At 30.9% G+C, this 18134-nt stretch overlaps 1 protein-coding gene across 1 annotated transcript; it reads left to right on the top strand.

Moving 5' to 3' along the window:
• The first annotated feature begins 4108 nt into the window (after positions 1–4108).
• On the top strand, positions 4109–8723 carry LOC129293439 (sugar transport protein 14-like). Its single transcript, XM_054931416.1, has 4 exons — positions 4109–4433; positions 6922–7244; positions 7394–8023; positions 8143–8723. Exons 1-4 carry the CDS (start codon positions 4292–4294, stop codon positions 8566–8568), a joined length of 1521 nt encoding a protein of 506 aa, XP_054787391.1. The 5' UTR covers positions 4109–4291; the 3' UTR covers positions 8569–8723.
• Positions 8724–18134: the final 9411 nt, after the last annotated feature.

The following is an 18134-nucleotide window of genomic DNA, read 5'->3' as shown; positions in this document are numbered from 1 at the left end:
AATAATAGTTATGTGTCTAACAAGTAATGTAGCTTTGTTATGGAAGTCATGGATTTAACAAGGAGAGTTAAGTAATTCACAAGTCCTGTTAGGTATTAACAAGTATAGTTACACGGTTAATAAGTAATTTATTTCTGTTGCAGGAGTCGTGGGGTTTACAAGAAAGTTAAGTAATTAACAAGTCCTTTTAAGGTATTAACAAGTAACGTAATAATCAAATAGTTTGAAAACAAAGTTTATTATATATATAATTTTATACATTATATGATTGAATGGGTTGAGTGGCTTAGTGGTCCAAAACCTTTTTCCATAATTTTCTAGCCATCGCCGACGGTGGTCCAGCTGGATGCCAAAGCTCCGACGACGGAAGTCCAGTGGCTGCCATCGCTAGCGAAGCTCCAATCACCAGTGATGATGGCTGGTGGTTTTATTTTGTTTTTTTTTATATTTGAACTAAGGATATTTTGGTCTTTTCTACTTTCAACTTATTTTCAATTCAGTCCCATATTTTGGAATTCTTTGGGAGCCACCTAAAGATAAGTTGCTTTTGCCATTCTTAAATGAAATTCTCCCTTGATTTTAACTATTGGGTAATGGGTCAAATTAGGATAGCAGGTTGAAAAGAAGATAAAGCATGAGGGAGGATGAATCGAATGAGAAGTAAGATTGAACTAGGTGGTTGCAATTTTGATGATCATTCATAATCATATTGGTTTAAGTGAAGCAAGTCATAAATTATTCGCATGTTGAAAAAAGAAAATCCTTATAGCTACATTTTATAATTTCATTATGTATTTTAATTTAAATATATGAATTTTGCCATTGTGAATCATGGAGGCGTTACTTTTATACCACATAGGTTTTCTGAGTACGGTTGATAACAATGATAAATATTAAATTGTTGAAATAAGAGAGTAGTTACACTAATTATTGAATGAGACGCATAGCTATGTTATGTAATTTTGTCATTATGCATTATAATATTATTAAATTTTTTGTTTTGTATAGTATATGTACATTTAATTTATGAGTTAATATTTTTTTTAATAAAAACTCATTATAGAGTTTAAGTAAATATCATTACTTATGTAAATTATTTTTAAAAATTTCATATTCTGTACATTGCATGAGGCACAAACTAGTTTTTTTTTTTTTTTTAAGATTGTGTTGTTAGTGAAGTAGTAGAGATATATGTACATGCATACATATATGTGTGTGTACATGTAAATGGCGTCATTAGACTAGATTCCACTCAATGGGACTATGTGTGTAATTCCATCTGTCGAGGTAATCAAATTGATTACTAGCGCTGATTCAATTGATTTTTATCTTAAGAAAATAATTTGTTCAATAAAATTTATCCATCTGAATTTTTTTAATATTTTTGAATGCTTTGGTTTGCCACCTTATGAATTATTGTTGAAGTTGGAGATGCTTATCATGCTTGTTCGAAATTTTTTACTCCCAAATTATTTTAATTAATGAAGTTTGACTTCAGACAGGGATATTAGAGGTAGAGATGCAGTCATTTCTATATATTATTTTGAAATAATGAAATTTCTAATTTTTTAAGTTTGTCTTAATTATTAATTTAGTTTCTCAAATTTAACTTTTATATATTTGGTCTTTTAAGTTTTTTAAGTTATCAATTTAGTTCTTATTATTTAAAGAAGAAGTAACATCATTAAAATATGCTTAGTATAGATAAAAAAAAACATTAAATTGCCATCCATGTAAACTAATAAAAAGAAATGTGATTATTTAAGTAAAAAAATAGAATCAATAATTTTAAAAAAATTAATCATAAATAATTTAATTGGTAAAATTAAATTGATTTGATAGTCAATTTGTTTTCATTTAACCATATATATATATATGTCAAATCATCACATATTTTGTACATCATATTAATTTAAGCGCCTATTTGTGTTTCTAAACTTAAAAGATTGATATAATAATTTAAGAAAATATATAAGATTAAATTAATAAATTTAAATTTGAGGAATTAAATTAATAACTAAAAAAATTTAACAGATTAAAAATTTTATCATTATATTGTTATTGTTGTTGTTGTGTTGTTGTTGTTGTTGAATATATACTGTGTGAATAGGTAACAACTCCGTTTAAGTGTCAAGGAAGCATATAGACATTAAGAAAACATAAAGCAATAAGATAATATAATTTTGACACCTCATCTTGAAATTGGAGAACTGACTTTGAACAAGGAACATGCGTAGTCTATGGATGTCATTGTAATTGACAACTTGGCATTAGCCTTTCCATATTAGATAAGGTTAAAGAATTAAAATGAGTTGGCATTTTAATCCAAGCCTCCTTCTTGCCATAAATGCCAAGTTTTTTTTTTTCTTTTTTTATAAGTGCCAAGTTAAGTAAGAATTTTTCCCTTGTCCATGTATTAAAAGTATTTATAATTTAATATATAACTAATGAATAGCTTTATTCCTTTAACTTTACAAAGTATTTTATTTTAATTTTTTAATTTTATAAAATATTTTTTTAATCATTTAACTATAATACATTTAGTTTCATTACAAAAAAAAATACATTAAATTTTTAAATACTAAAAAAATGTTTTTAAATATTAATATGTTAAGTTTAATTTTTTCTAAAATAATAAGGATTGACATAAAAATTAATCATTTAAAACTAACAATGTTAATATTAGAAAATTAAAAAGATAATTTTTAAAATTAAAGAATTAAATTAAAATTTCGTATAAAATTAAAAGATCAAAAATACAATTTAGCCTATATAATATAAAAACGTTAAAATATTAACATTTTGATTTGATGATCTCCATCTATGCAAATATTATAGATCTGCTTTTATGTTAACATTACTGTTATTGAACAAATTTGACCTTTAATAATAATAAAAAAAAGATTTGATGATTTCCATCTATGAAAATATCTAATATTAGATACTATTGAATTAAATTTAAATATTTTTATATTTTATTGAGAATAAATCTCTCAATGTAACTTTTATATTCACAAACTTTTAATTTCAACTTTATTTAAATGATAATTGAGTCACTCCCACCTGACTTAATAAATTGATTTATTTATTTTAAATAATAGTAGTGTTGGACTCACTCATGGATTATATTTCACAAGTTAGCAGCAGTAGATATTTGAAATTAAAATTATTCAACATTAATAAATAATCACATTTTTTATTCTTTTTTAATTTTTTTTAAAATGAATTATAGATAATTTGTGAAAACGAATACGGAGAAGAGCCGAATATCATCGTCACCACAGTACCTTTGAATGGCCATGCGTTATGCATTGGCCCGGAAATTGGGTACACGTAATTTTCGATGTCACTTTAATGTCTGCCAGGGGAAAAAAAAAAAAAAACTCTTCAGTACAATAGTCTCATCACACTTTAATGTTTTTAACTTTTTCCTTTTTTTTTTTTCATACTGTACCTCCTTGATTGAAGAGCTTGATATGCCGTCACTAAGACCTTGTTTACTTTCCTTTTATTTTTTATTATAAAAAATTGTTTCATTAAATTAATTTTTAATTTTTTTCAAAAACAAAACAAAATAAAAATCTATTTGATTATATTAAATTGAAAATAATTTTGGAGTTAAAAAATATTGATAGCGGTAATTAATAGTGATTAATAATGATGGTTTATAATAATAATTGATGATAGTTAAAAAGTAATTAAGAATTGTCAAATGTAATATATTTTAAAAATAAAAATAATGAAGATAATTTTAAATTTTTTTACAGTTTCAAAAAATATTTATAAAATGAAAACACTTAACCAATTTATTTATTTATTTTTTATTTAAAAATAAAAAACAATTAAGCCCTAATTTAAATTGAGTATGAGATTCTTTTGGGAGATAAACTCTTTCTGAAAGCATTTAACTGGATTCTATTTTCATCACTTGAGCTAGAAATTTTTAATTAAATTGAGGCAACTTTTTAACCAATTTAATTACACGATAAACTTCCTAACAAGTCACTTTTTCTTTATTTAGAACAATGGATTCTCCATGATAATTATATTTCTTAAATGCATAAATATTTAAGTAGAAAGGCGGAATTTGGATCTGACTCAAACAACGCCAACAAATGTCAACGTTCTTGTTGCTTTGTAGGCCTCAAAAATTCAACGTTCTCATCCGTTTTTCATATTTAAGATCGGAAGGATGTCAAGCTTTTCTTGCGATTTCTCTCCCTTTGGAGTTGTTGACTTGAGCTCTGGATAATCCGTCCTCTAGTTTAACTTTAGCTGTGAGCGAGCAACAATGGCGGGAGGAGGATTTGCAGAAGCTGGCCCACTTAAAAGGGCTCATCTCTATGAGCACAAGTTCACTCTCTATTTCGCCTTTTCTTGCCTCGTCGGCGCTCTCGGTGGTTCTCTCTTCGGTTATGATCTTGGTGTTTCAGGTCTGCTCCCTTCTTCTCCATCTCATTTTCCTTCCATAAATTGTCCGGGAAAATTCTCTCTCTTCTCCCACTGAACAGAATATGTCTTCTCTCTTTAAATTAAATTTTACTAGTCCCGTTGAAATTGTTGTGCTTGTACTGTCTGAGACTGGCTGTCTGATTTGAACTAATGAGTAAGAGAATCCTGGTATGAAGTTTTTAGCTAGATAAAATTTATTCTCTCACTCGATCTACATGAATGTGATATCACTGTTTTTGCAAATTCATTTTCACCACTATTATCATTGTTCCTTTTCAAGTTTCAACTAATTAACTTTAATCCGAATCAATTTTATACGCATACACTTTCCAGGCAATATTCTCATGTTTGTCAGCTACGCGGTTCCTCGTCTTGGCTCGGCTCTTTTTTTCTGACATAAACAGAGAAAAACAGGAAATGAAAAATATCAAGTTTCATAAAATACTCAGAGAGAAGGCCCCGGTTATGCATATAGTCAGTCTGGAATTCGATTTTTCAAACCAGAGGTTGTGGTCCCCCCCCCCCCCCCCTTGGGATTTATGAGACGAAGAAAATACAGAATTCATTATTGGAGTATGAATCGTAAGCACCTAACAGCAGCCTGCAAGTTGGACTTCGATTTTTTTTAATTTGTTTTGACCTGAAGTTGGCCTTCGAAGTTTGAAACTATAACAATATAAACAAAACTGGGTGTGGTTTTTAGTTGCCAAAAGTCTGTTTACCAAAAATTTATTTGGCAAAAATAAATTCAATGAAACTCAGTTGTTTAAACAAAATTTACATTTAGATATATTTTTTAAAAAGCCAGTTTAATAAATTAAAAATTATATAGATAAATGATAATTTGTGTTTTTGAATATATAATGACTAAAAAATATATTGATTTATGATGATTTGTAATTTTTGTTACACAAATATAATATTTTAAAAATATCTAAAAAATATTTAAAAAATTTAAAATGACATAAAATTTAATATGTTAAATAATAAGAATAAAAAATATGAAATTTAATATGTTGAAAAAGAATTATGTAATAAAATAGTTTAACATTCATTAGCCGACGAGGGAGTACTGATGGCAAAGAGAGGGAGATGTGAGATGTTCAGTCAGAGGAATAGCAAGAGACATTGAGGGAAGTAGAAATGAAAGAGAATCTGAGGACTTTGAAGTGAACTTGTGTGAAGAAAGCAAAAAAAAAAAAAAAAAACAAAAACAAAAAGAAATCAAGGGTAGCATCATCAATTAAAAAAGTGTGTACAAATTTACGCCCCTTATTAAATGTCCAACTCACATTTGACATTTGGAATTTAACTCAAAATAGGGTTTCAAAATTCACTTTCAAACCTTATTTCAATCCACATTTCAAAAGTCATTTTATTCAATTAAAAATTTCTCCAACAATTTTTTATATTTGAAAAGCTCAAAAGTATTTTCCAAATGTAAAAATCTATTTACCGAAACCAACCCTAAAAACTGACAGCTTTGATTATAGACTTGCCTTGATTTAACAGAGCGAATGGCCATGAAACAGTGAAGCAAATGGCACTATCTCCTCCCAAATAAGGGAGCATGCGGGTTCGATTCTACCCGTGGAAGTGTGTGTTGCAGTAGCCTTGTAGTCGTAGTAATTAACAATAGTGATGATGATGATAATGAAAGAAGTGAATTGAAATCTCATGGGGCATGTTATATAAATAATTGCTATTGATGGAGCCTAATACTATGATAGAGCATAATAGTATTATACGATTCATGTAATAAACCTTAGTGAATTAAAGCTTGTTATTTCTGTCAGTTGTTGAATGATATCTGGAGTAACCACTTGGCCAAAAAAAGGCAGATTGTAAAATTCAGAATTAAGACATCTAGAGTAACCGCTTGATAGCCTCATTTTTAATTTATATTGTCAAAAGAATTAGCTAAGATCCGTAAGAGATGTCTAAATCTCAAATGTAAACGTGTATCTATATGTATGCATGCATGTGGAAACTTTGGGGCGCAAATGTGACTGATCTCTGTTCTTGCTAACCCAGAAACAAGAGTCTAGTTTCTCCACTGTTGTGTTTCAGTGAAACTTGAAAGGGAGTACTTGATTAGGAAAGTAGGCATTTGAACATTAAAATTTAAAAATAATGGTGTGGCATGATTCCACTATAGATTTAAGATGACTGGGAATGAATGGCTATGATTTCCAAAATTAGGTAGTAAAAGCTAAATATCAAATTACGAATATATTTAAAGACTATAACTTCCAATCCTATGGGTTATGGTATTCTACATGTGACATGATCAGCTAGACTCCAGCTAACGTGCCTGGAACAATATAGAACTTCTTAACCGAAGAATCTCTACAGATTAGTAGGTTTCTTGTGCTGCAGTCAGCATTTTACAGAACTAGTCAAATTGAATGATGGTATTCATATTACGGCAAAATCTGACAGCTTTGAAGTGAACTTGATATTTTTCAGGTGGGGTAACCTCCATGGATGATTTCCTGGAGAAATTCTTCCCAAATGTGTACAGAAGGAAGCAAATGCATCTGAAAGAGACAGATTACTGTAAATATGACAACCAGTTGCTGACTCTTTTCACATCATCTCTATACTTCTCTGCTCTTGTTATGACATTTGCAGCTTCACATTTAACCAGAAAGAAAGGGAGAAAAGCCAGTATTATAGTTGGATCTCTCAGCTTCCTAGCAGGAGCAATCCTCAATGCTGCTGCTGAGAACATTGCTATGCTAATCATTGGACGTGTCCTTCTGGGTGGAGGGATTGGATTTGGCAACCAAGTAGGTCACATGCTCCCCAAGAGAAATTTTATATAATAAGATTAACTATTTAATAATGAAAAGCATAAGCATATCAAGTACAGTTCTGGTGGTTGAGAATACCTAGAATTTTTCTTTCTTATTTTACTAACTGTCATTTGGTTGTACAGGCTGTTCCCCTGTATCTATCAGAAATGGCTCCAGCAAACATCCGAGGAGCCGTGAACCAATTGTTTCAATTCACAACCTGCATGGGAATATTGGTTGCAAACCTGGTGAATTATTTTACAGACAAAATCCATCCCAATGGATGGAGAATATCCCTTGGATTGGCTGGGGTTCCAGCAATTCTAATGCTTATTGGAGGCCTTTTATGTCCTGAGACACCCAATAGTCTTGTGGAACAAGGCAAAATCGAAGAAGCAAGGGTAGTATTAGAGAGAATTAGAGGTACCAAGAATGTCGAAGCTGAGTTTCAAGATCTAATTGATGCTAGTAAGGAAGCACAAGCAATCACAAATCCATTCAGGAACCTCCTAAAGAGCAAGTACAGACCACAGTTAGTAATAGGAGCCTTGGGGATTCCAGCATTCCAGCAGCTAACTGGCAATAATTCCATTCTCTTCTATGCACCTGTCATCTTCCAGAGTTTAGGCTTTGGTTCCAACGCATCCCTGTATTCATCTCTCATTACCAGTGGCGCACTGGTTGTTGCTACTCTGATATCAATGGCTTTAGTTGACAAGTTTGGCAGAAGAGCTTTCTTTTTGGAAGCTGGCCTTGAAATGATATGTTGCATGGTAATTACTCTTGCAATGGCATTTTCATATGTGAAGCATCAATACTTCAAAATATGCCTGAACATCACATATTTTGTCATTTTATCATATTTAGGGCTTATACTACTCTCCATCTGCAGGTTGCTGTGGCTGTTGTTTTGGCTCGTGAGTTTGGACACGGGAAAGAACTGTCAAAGGGCATCAGCATCTTTCTTGTGATTTTAATTTTCATTTTTGTCTTGGCATATGGAAGATCTTGGGGTCCCTTGGGTTGGTTGGTTCCCAGTGAACTCTTCCCATTGGAGATAAGATCTGCTGCACAGAGTATTGTGGTCTGTGTGAACATGATTTTCACAGCTCTTGTAGCACAGCTCTTCCTCATGTCCCTTTGCCACCTCAGATATGGAATCTTCTTGCTGTTTGCAGGCTTGATTGTTGTCATGAGTTGCTTTGTCTTCTTCCTTTTGCCAGAAACAAAGAAAGTTCCAATTGAGGAGGTATATCTTCTTTTTGAAAATCACTGGTTTTGGAAGAACATAGTCAGACAAAGAGACCAAGGGAAATAAACTGGAAAGGCTGAAGATGAATAAGAGCTTATTAACAAGACAGATTCAAGTCTAGATTATTGTTTTAAAATGTTTTATGTATGCGTCACAAAAAACAAGTAATCGCCAATTATAAGCATAACATTTGTTTCAATGTTTAGTTTGCTTTATCTCCACTGAATTTCTTTTGTTGATGACAATTTCAAATTTCCCACTACAAACACCATAATTTAGTCATGAGGAATCCAACAGATGGATCATGACAAAATGCAGAGCACATCACAGGAAATGTAATTGCTACAGACTAATAGAAAGAGTAGGATAGAGCAATAAATGGTGTCAATAATATTTTTTAACCCAACTGGCATTATGTCAAAAAAATTGCAAATTCATCTACATATATTAAAAAAATCTAGGTTTCTAGATCATTTAAGAAAAGCAAAAGTAGCAGCTTATAACCAAATGAACGATGAATGGCCAGCCAACTAATGTCTTTCATTGCCTAGCTAGCCCTGGTTATAACTTCTGGCCCGTTTGGTATGAGTGAATCGAGCCTGGAGAAGTCGAAGTGGAGCTGGAAGCCCAAATTGCATTTCTAATTCCACTTCCGCTTCCTTAAAAAAACTCGTCTATCAAAACAGGCATTAGGAAAAAAATTCCCCTTTCATTGCACGGAAATAAAAACATAAATTTTTTACTTTATTCTTATAATTATTGCACAATAACAACTATTTTTAAAAATTAATTTTTATCCAACATATGACACTTATTTAAAAAAGTTACTTCCTTTTAATTCTATTCTTTCTTTCCTGTTCCATTCCATTCCATTTCACTCTTTACCCTTTCCTTTCCGAACCACACCAACCCTAGGAAACAAACATAACTGAGCATGTCCCCAAGATGAAACAGTAAACTAGCTCTACGTAGAGGCAAATTTCCAAATATTTCAACAGAAAGAAGAAAGATAAAATATATCATGAAAAAGCAAGAGAAGCAGAGGTTAACACGGGGAATCAAACTTCGACTGATGGATTATAAATGTCAATATGTCATCGACACCTACTGAAGTGACACTCGCCTTCTAGCAAAGATGAATCGATGGCCATCGGATTCTGCATTCAACAATGAACAAGAAAATATATCTGAACCCCAATCCGACTGTAAAAACAATGCACAAAAGAATCAATCACATGCAGCCTAAGCCAGATAATAGATTGGTGATTGACCCTTGATTATTTGTGAACTTTTACCTGCGTGTTGAATTCCATGCAACCTTTTACCAAGCTATCGATCTCGTTGTGTCAAATGAGCTCGCCAAGACAGCGCAACGGTACAGAGGTTGATCCGAACAGCACAAACGGTAAGATTCGGACACGGGTCGATGGGTCTCTCGAAGATAGAGAAGAGAATCGGCTTGCTCACTTCAGAGCTTCGCCTCCCAAGTCACAAGGAGTAGCATGATGAGGCCGGTGAGCGAATGTTCCCTTAAACTGTTAGAACACCCGTAAAAAGGACCCAAATTTTTCCCTTAAACGGCTGTTTTTTTTTTTTTTTTTTTTTTTTTTTTTTTTATAACTTCGCCGTTAATTTGACTGTTGGTTGATAAAGCATTAGAAAATAAGAATAACAAGCTTATGTGTATGGATGACACATGTCCTATTTTGTTAAATACCAGCATATTAACTCATCTTTATTCTTATTAAAATATGGATAATGAAACTATTCATGAGCTGAAAAAATTAAATTAGATTTAAATATGAAATTTTTAAATCATGAACTTTTGTATTTCATAATCTCTATTCTTTAATATCATTGCCCCTTTATTTTCATATTTCAAAATTTATGATGTCAAAATTATTTACATTTAAATCAATTTATTTAATAAGTATAATAGATGTTCTTATTCTAATAACTACCCTTTAATACCTATTAATTTAAATATTTTAAATTTATAAAATTTAGATTTAAATACAAAATTTTTGAATTATGAATAACTTCCATATCTCATGGTTGTTAAATATAGATGTTTATATTATATTTAGTTTAAGTTTTAATGATGACAAATATAGGTTTGTTAACTATGTGCATTAGTTGATTACACACACATATAAAATAGTTAACTATAACTTTGGAACGAGTGTGCTTTAATATGCTTTTATATATATTATGTTCCAGATAGATTTGGGAAAAACAAATTGTGTGCATCAAGCTTTATATTATCATATTGTTCCTTATCTTTACAGTGATTTTATATCCATAGCTATATAAGGTTATATATTTATATATTGGATATAAGACTTATCATATGCATCGTGCTACATTTGTTACACTTATATTTATATACATATTGATACTTAAACTAACCACTTTGTTCAAGTTATATTTCTTAAGCTTGTCCAATGTTGAAATGAAAGTGAGCATGAAGAAGAAAAAGACTAAAAGTTATCACATGCATGCTACACTCAAGAATGAAGATCAAGAGAAAATTGTGTATAATAGGTTTACTTTGTTTATTCTTCTCTTATATATCTTTGTAACAATTGTTATGAGCTAAAATATATGTTTAAATATGGTAAGAATGCATCATATAGAAAGTTATGGGCTCATAAGTCCTTTAGGCTTAAATGTCTCATCTAAGCTTGGATAAGAAGTAACCCAAGCTTGTTTGACAATTGTTGGTATGCACTCATAATCCACATTGTTCCATCTATGCTTGGAGTGTAAGTATCCCACATGTGTTTAGTCTTTTTTTTTTTCGTGCATATAGAATTTAGCAGATCTCATTCAAGCTTAAGCCTTATTCAAACCTTGCTTGAATTAAAACTTTAGAAGTTAAATTTAACACTGTGTGCTCATCTAAGTAAGGAGGAATTTTTGTCCATGCTTGGTTGATGTATTAGTAAGAACTATGTACTCATCTAAGCAAGGACAAGTTTTTGTCCATGCTTGTTTGGCAAGTCAGTGTGGGAAGTGTCTTGGAAATGCTTTTGTGATCTACGCTTGAATAATATTTGTAACCATGCTTGATTGATCCTGAGTGTCATCTTTAAATGTGCCTAAGGAGCAATTCACGATTGGATTTTGTTGAGTTCACACTTGAATGGATGAAATAGTTGTTAACTTTCAAGTTTGACTTAAAGAGAGCCTTAGCACTGAACAAGCTATCCAAGGTTGGTTTAAATGTGTCCAAGCAAGTTTTGTAACATCCCAAATTTTAATCCTTAATTAATCAATGAGATAATCAAATTTAACTAAATTAAGTGTGTAAATGACCTTAAAAGGGGTGAATTGGGCTAATTTAAAATTTGAAATAAAATTTGTAGAAATAATAAGAGAAGTATAGGAATGATATCACCAAACACAGGAGATGAAAGAGAAGAGTTTGCACAAGTGATTTATCCTAATTCAACTCCTACCACTTAAGTTTACGTCTAGTCCTTAGGAACCTCTTGGTTGCCTTAGTACATTAACAAACTTCTCATTTAGTTTGAGCCTCTCTCTCTTACAAAGGTAATAGCAAATCTCCTTAAGTTTCTCGAGCTTAAGTTACTTTGTTTCGATTATGTAAAACAGGAATAAATAGAGTAATTTCAAGAATGAACTACTACTATTATAAACTCACTTTAAGAGTGTATATGTAATCTATGTAGATCACAGACCATCAATGATTTTAATGGAAGTTGGTAGCAATTGAATGCGTAATAATGATAGAACTTCATTCTTGTTGGCTCTACTATTCTCTATCTTTATTATTAATAAATGAGCCTATTTATAATTGAGAATTATAAATGATCATTTAGATTCAGAAATATTCTCGTTGAAAGTCAGTTACACTCAACTTCTTCTTTTCTCTAAATTTTCCTGAATATCTGTGCTTTTTTGAGTTTCTTCATTGATTAAAGCAATGAAATAATATTTTACAGTAGACTTTTCTCTTTATGCAAGATACCAGCTATAACATTAAATTCTCTGACAGAAGTAGGTGAAGGTTTATACTGGTATAGCATTTTAGCACAGGTGTTATAAATCAAGAATGATTCTCAAAGAGTTTGATTCAAGTAACAATTGTGTTTAGAATATATTTAAAAGGTTATAAAGTGAACAAAATTGATTGCAGATGAAAAGAATAGTAAAGAAATGTGTTTCAAAGGATTTAAGATTGAGAATGTAAATCAAAGCATGAAACTTTAGCATAGTATCAGTGCTACTTGGATTAGTATCGGTGTTGTGATGAAGTTTATGAAGACAGTACAGGTGTTGCTCTATTATACTAGAGTAGGGCTCTTTGTAAACTATGATGTTCTTTTCCATTTTAAAGAATAAGGTGTTTATTTCAAAGAAGGTTGGTGGCATAGGTGCTAAGAAAAAAGCACAGGTGTTAAAGTAATTTAGTGAAATCTTTGAGTGACAAAATTGGATAATAGTATTGGTGCTATTAGACAGCATAGGTGTTAATGTAACTCAGAAGTATTCTTTCAAAGAGAAAACTATGCAAGGCTAAAGAATAATACCGATGCTATCAAATAGCAAAGGTGCTAACCAATAAAGCTCGTAGTCAGAACATTAGGAAATTTAGAAGAAAAACAAATAGAATAGGTGTTGACACACAGCACATGTGTTAAGGATTTGAAAAGAGAAAATGAGACTAAGTCAAAAGAGAAGAAAAGCACAAGTAGTACAAGTGCTGCAAAGTAGCAATGATGCTAAAAAATAGTATAAGTACTAAAACACGAATAACAACAGTGCTAATAACACAGTACCAATGCTAAAACACTTAAACAAACAATAAAGTTTCAAAAGGTGAATTTTGACATATGACTTAGCTGGAAAACTTCCACAAGGATTTTTTAGGTTCCAAAGGACATATAGTTAAGTTAAATATTTAACTAAATTAGAATTTCATAGAAAATTAATGGGACAAGTGATTCAAGTTGAGATTGAGTGCAAGATTGAAAGTACCAATGTTAAGTGTAACATCGAGAGTTTTAATCTAGAGATTTTTGCTAATTAAAAGAGAAATTAGAAAAAAAATAATTAATTAATTTAATCATGTTTTCAAGTTGTTAATTGTTTTTTTGGTCATATATGACTCTGATTAATTATTCAAATGTATATATATATATATATATATATAATTCGTTCACCTTAGAAAAAACATTGTACTCATTTAATCTAGACACATTTTAGATTCAATGAACTTAGACATTATAATTCGACGAGTTGGGCTGCTTTTATGTGTAACCTTATAGACTCATATAAAGTTGGTAGTAGGCCAATAATGCTATTAGTTCACAAGTCACAAGTGGTTTCTAGCAGGACATTATGACTACCTAAGTCATATAGGGATTAATGATCCGATATAACCTATCATATAATCATATCACATTGCTTTTGTCATGCAATATTTCGATCAAGCGTAAGACATGGAATTGTCATTCTCCTTTACCTGACCATTACTTTCTCAATCTCTGAGTGGACTGACAATAGTAATGGAAAAACTCTTTCCATTATAGTATGGCTATACATTTTCTCAGTTTTACTTATCGAAGGGCTCAATAATATCTCTCAATTAATGTGGGAGAGAAATTCTATCTTGACCACTCATATTTCTGTTCATGAATATCACTAAAGTTAATCATAGCCTTTATGATCATCAGTTACCTTAGTGCTTGATGGGATGCGGTGTTGGTGAATTTTATCTCCTTAGTGCCTATTGAGGTATAATATTAGAGATTATCTCCTTAGTTTTCATGTGGGGTATGGTGTTAGAGATTTGAGCTCCTTAGCATCTGCACAATGTGGGGTTGAAGTAATGACATCCTAATCATTATGAGTGAGAAGAGGAAATCATAGTTTGGAAGTAAGACAAAATGCCTTAGGCCTGATGATTCTACTATTGAAGGTGTAACCTCTCCCCATGCTAGACCGTAGTCCTACCATACTTCTGGTAAAAAGAGGAGTTAACTCAATCACCACCTTAAACTACCAAATTGCACTCCAGAGATTTTATTTGAAAATGCTTGAGAATCCAAGACTTCATTAATAAAATCATTTGAAATCAAATAAATGTTAAAAATTGCATAATAGAAGACATATACCTGCATTCATCACCCTAAATATACAACTTAAAATAGGAGAAACAAGGCCAAAAAGAGAGTAGTGTGCGGCGGCAAGCACCACATGCATCGTGGCATGTAACACAGAGCCACGTGCTCCCATTTTGTGCTATACACCGTGACATGTTGCACAATGCACCGTGGAACACATGATAGAATTTTACTATCATATGACAGTTCATTTAGACGAAATTCCAACATGCATCATTTTCATATACAATGTCTAATCGAAGTAATTCAAGCACCCACAAGAAGCTTATTTCATAAGCTAGCTAATGAGATAATTTTGAACATGATCTAATGGTCCGATCTAAATTTAGACACTCAGGTGTAAAAAGTTACTTTTTAAAAAATTTCATGCATCAAAGTGTTCAAATCACACATTTTGTCTCATTAAGCTATTTTAGGCTTAGAACCAAGTCCAAAAGAACCTGATTGAACAATAACATTATCATATAAACACATATATCAAAATTTGGCCAGTCAATCACCCATTTTGCACAATAAGGGCTATTTTTCACTACTTTATATAGTAACACTCACTTGCCCTTATTTACCACAAATTCACCACTTATACATTCACACCACATTGGCAACAAATCCTAGCCCATTACAACATATCCACAACATACAATACACATTCATAAATATGGGCTAAGATATACAAAATCACTACTTGTTACAACTTAAAACATGCATATGATTTTCCTATGGCAACTTCTAATTTACAATGTACAAGTAAAGATTCATTACACAAACTCCGAGTCCGCATGGTTATAGCAATACTAAGTTAGTCTTGAGTCTTTTCTCTTGCCTGGCTCATTATTCTAACCTATAAAATGTAACCACAAGGTGAGATAATAATTTTAGTAACAGAATAACTCGCCACTACTAACTATCACAAGTAACTATAAGCAAGTATAACACATATATAATCAAACATAGCATATAACACAAATCTCATTTCATAAAACCATTTTCACAATAAATCACCATTATTAGCATGATCAACTTCCATCCAAACCTCTGTATCACTCTGACTAAAATCATAGGCTCTTAATAGACTAATACACACTTATTAACCTAAACACATCCTCAATGGTAGAATCACTTGGCCAAAGGTATTTTGTTCCACTTTCAGACTACGGTTTTCCCCTATCGCATTGATTGGGTTGTCATTACTCTAACACCGCATCACACATATGCTAAGGAGTTTAAATCTCCAACACCGCACCCCACATGGACACTAAGGAGATAATCTCAAATACTACATCTCAATATGCACTAAGAAGATGAAATTCTCTAACACCAAACCCTATCAGGAACTAAGGAAAATATGGCATATGGACTTTCACTACTTCTCCCTATGGGTGAACTCCCACCCCTTATAATCATCCTTTCATACCAATCACTTGTTTGTATTCAAAACCATATATTTAATATATAATTGTATATTTCCACCAATTTGTTTAATTGAAATCCTTTTCATGCAACAATCATGCGTTATCTCAAAACATGCACAATTTAAAACAATTTCATGCAATAGTTATAATACTTCCAAATAGTTACATTAGATAGTCAAATAGAATAAATTATTCAGTTACCTTAACCTTTCTGTTACAAGAAAGGCTACATGTGGATTTTCTCAATAATTTATGCTTCCCTACACGCTTCTTTTTTCAATCTACATGCATAACATACTAATTTACACACAATTGGCACTATTAGTCAATTAATCAAATTGACCAAAAGTACAAACTATCACTTAAAACTATATTTAGCCATTCATTCACTTCCACTTAGTCAAGTGAGGTTCCTCATAACCTAATTTTTCCATTGTATCACTTATATTGATCCCATCACATTTTTACTCAACTTTCCACTCCTCTTTCCTTCTTGTTTATGGTTAATTTAAGCTCATCACTTCAAAGCTTTATCATTTACTCCTAAACTAATTGCAAAATCTTAATTTGATTTTGGATAACCTTTTCATTACTAAAGGATAAAAAACAAACCCTTTAAAATTCTTTAATTCAATTTCTCTATAACTTATACTAAGAGAAATTAGTATAGAATCGAAGCTAAGGGTGGTAACAAACTTATTTGATAAGCTATTGATCAAAAACTAATTGCTAATTAGAGATAAATTAATAATTAGTTAGTGATGAAATTTCGTTTGGTGTGATTGATTTCAAATGGATTTTAACCAAACAAGTCTTAGGTTGCCAAAAATTTTAAAGAACTTTATTTGACTTTGGTTTGGTTTATAGAGCGATGATTTTATTAACCCCTTCTTATACTAGAATATGTAATGCAACTAGAGTTTGGTATGAGGACAGGTTACAGTTTGGTATCAGTTTCTTGAGTTTTGACACATGATAATTTTGCTTGCTTGTTGCATTCATGCATAGATATAGCAACTCATCCTCATTCATTACACAACTCTTTCCCTTATGCTTACTTTCTCTTATCTTTTTCATCTTTAAGAAAGGAGAAAGAGTAATATATCATGAGGAGAGGTGCTCACACTAGAAGTGCTCACTCTAGATGTGAGAATGAACAAGTATTAGTGAATGAGAAGGAATAAGAGCCAAAAGTTCAATTGGTTAAGTCATTGCTAAGAGATAGGCGTGATGAGCTATTAAAAGAATTGACAAATATGATGGTGGAATAAGAAAGACTATCTGAGACCATAATGCAATATTGAGAGGCGAAGAACAAGGAGAGAGGGTTGTGCATCGAGTTGGTAATTTGATCCAAGCACGATGGGCTAGCTTGAACCTGCCTGAAAAATTTAAGGCCAAGCTAGAAAAAAAATAATTTATATTTTCATATTTTCATTATTTTTAATCAATAAAATATCTCAAAATAATATTTAAAATATATTGTAATATTGATTTTTATATTTTAAGGCACATTGTTTCTTTAAAAAAGTTGAGTCCTATACATCATTTGCGTATCTAAAAAATATATTTATGTTTTTTATAAAATAAGATAATTAGTTCCAAAGTAAAAATAGAATTTTAAAAATAAAATTCGAGCATGTACAAATTCCTGACTCTACTACTAGATAAACATAATAAATAGAATAATATTCTCAAATAATTATTTGGTTACCATCCACATCAAACTTAATTAAAAATTAAGAATAAACTAGAATGAATATCCCTTGTATGTAGGGGTTAAACAATATAAAAAGTAAAAAAAAATAATTCCAAAAATAGTATCTTATTCGTAATTAAATGATTTGGTTTTATATAATATAATAATGGCTATTTTTCTCGTATTATTAAAAACTAAAAGTAGTTTACCTAAAATTTATTAAAAATTTTAAACTAATCAAGGCACTGATTTTAAGTTAGTGGTCTAACCGTGATTGAATTGAGGTCAACTTAATTATAATTAAAATAATATAATTTAAGTAAAATAAAAATACTTATATATGACCATGATGAGAGCAATATTTAAACA

This window comes from Prosopis cineraria, unplaced genomic scaffold (genome assembly GCF_029017545.1).
Source record: "Prosopis cineraria cultivar Desert tree isolate PC_DT_omini unplaced genomic scaffold, ASM2901754v1 PC14, whole genome shotgun sequence".
Classification (NCBI taxonomy): domain Eukaryota; kingdom Viridiplantae; phylum Streptophyta; class Magnoliopsida; order Fabales; family Fabaceae; genus Prosopis; species Prosopis cineraria.
Note: the sequence above shows the minus strand (reverse complement) of the source record. Positions and strands in the feature narration are given on the sequence as shown.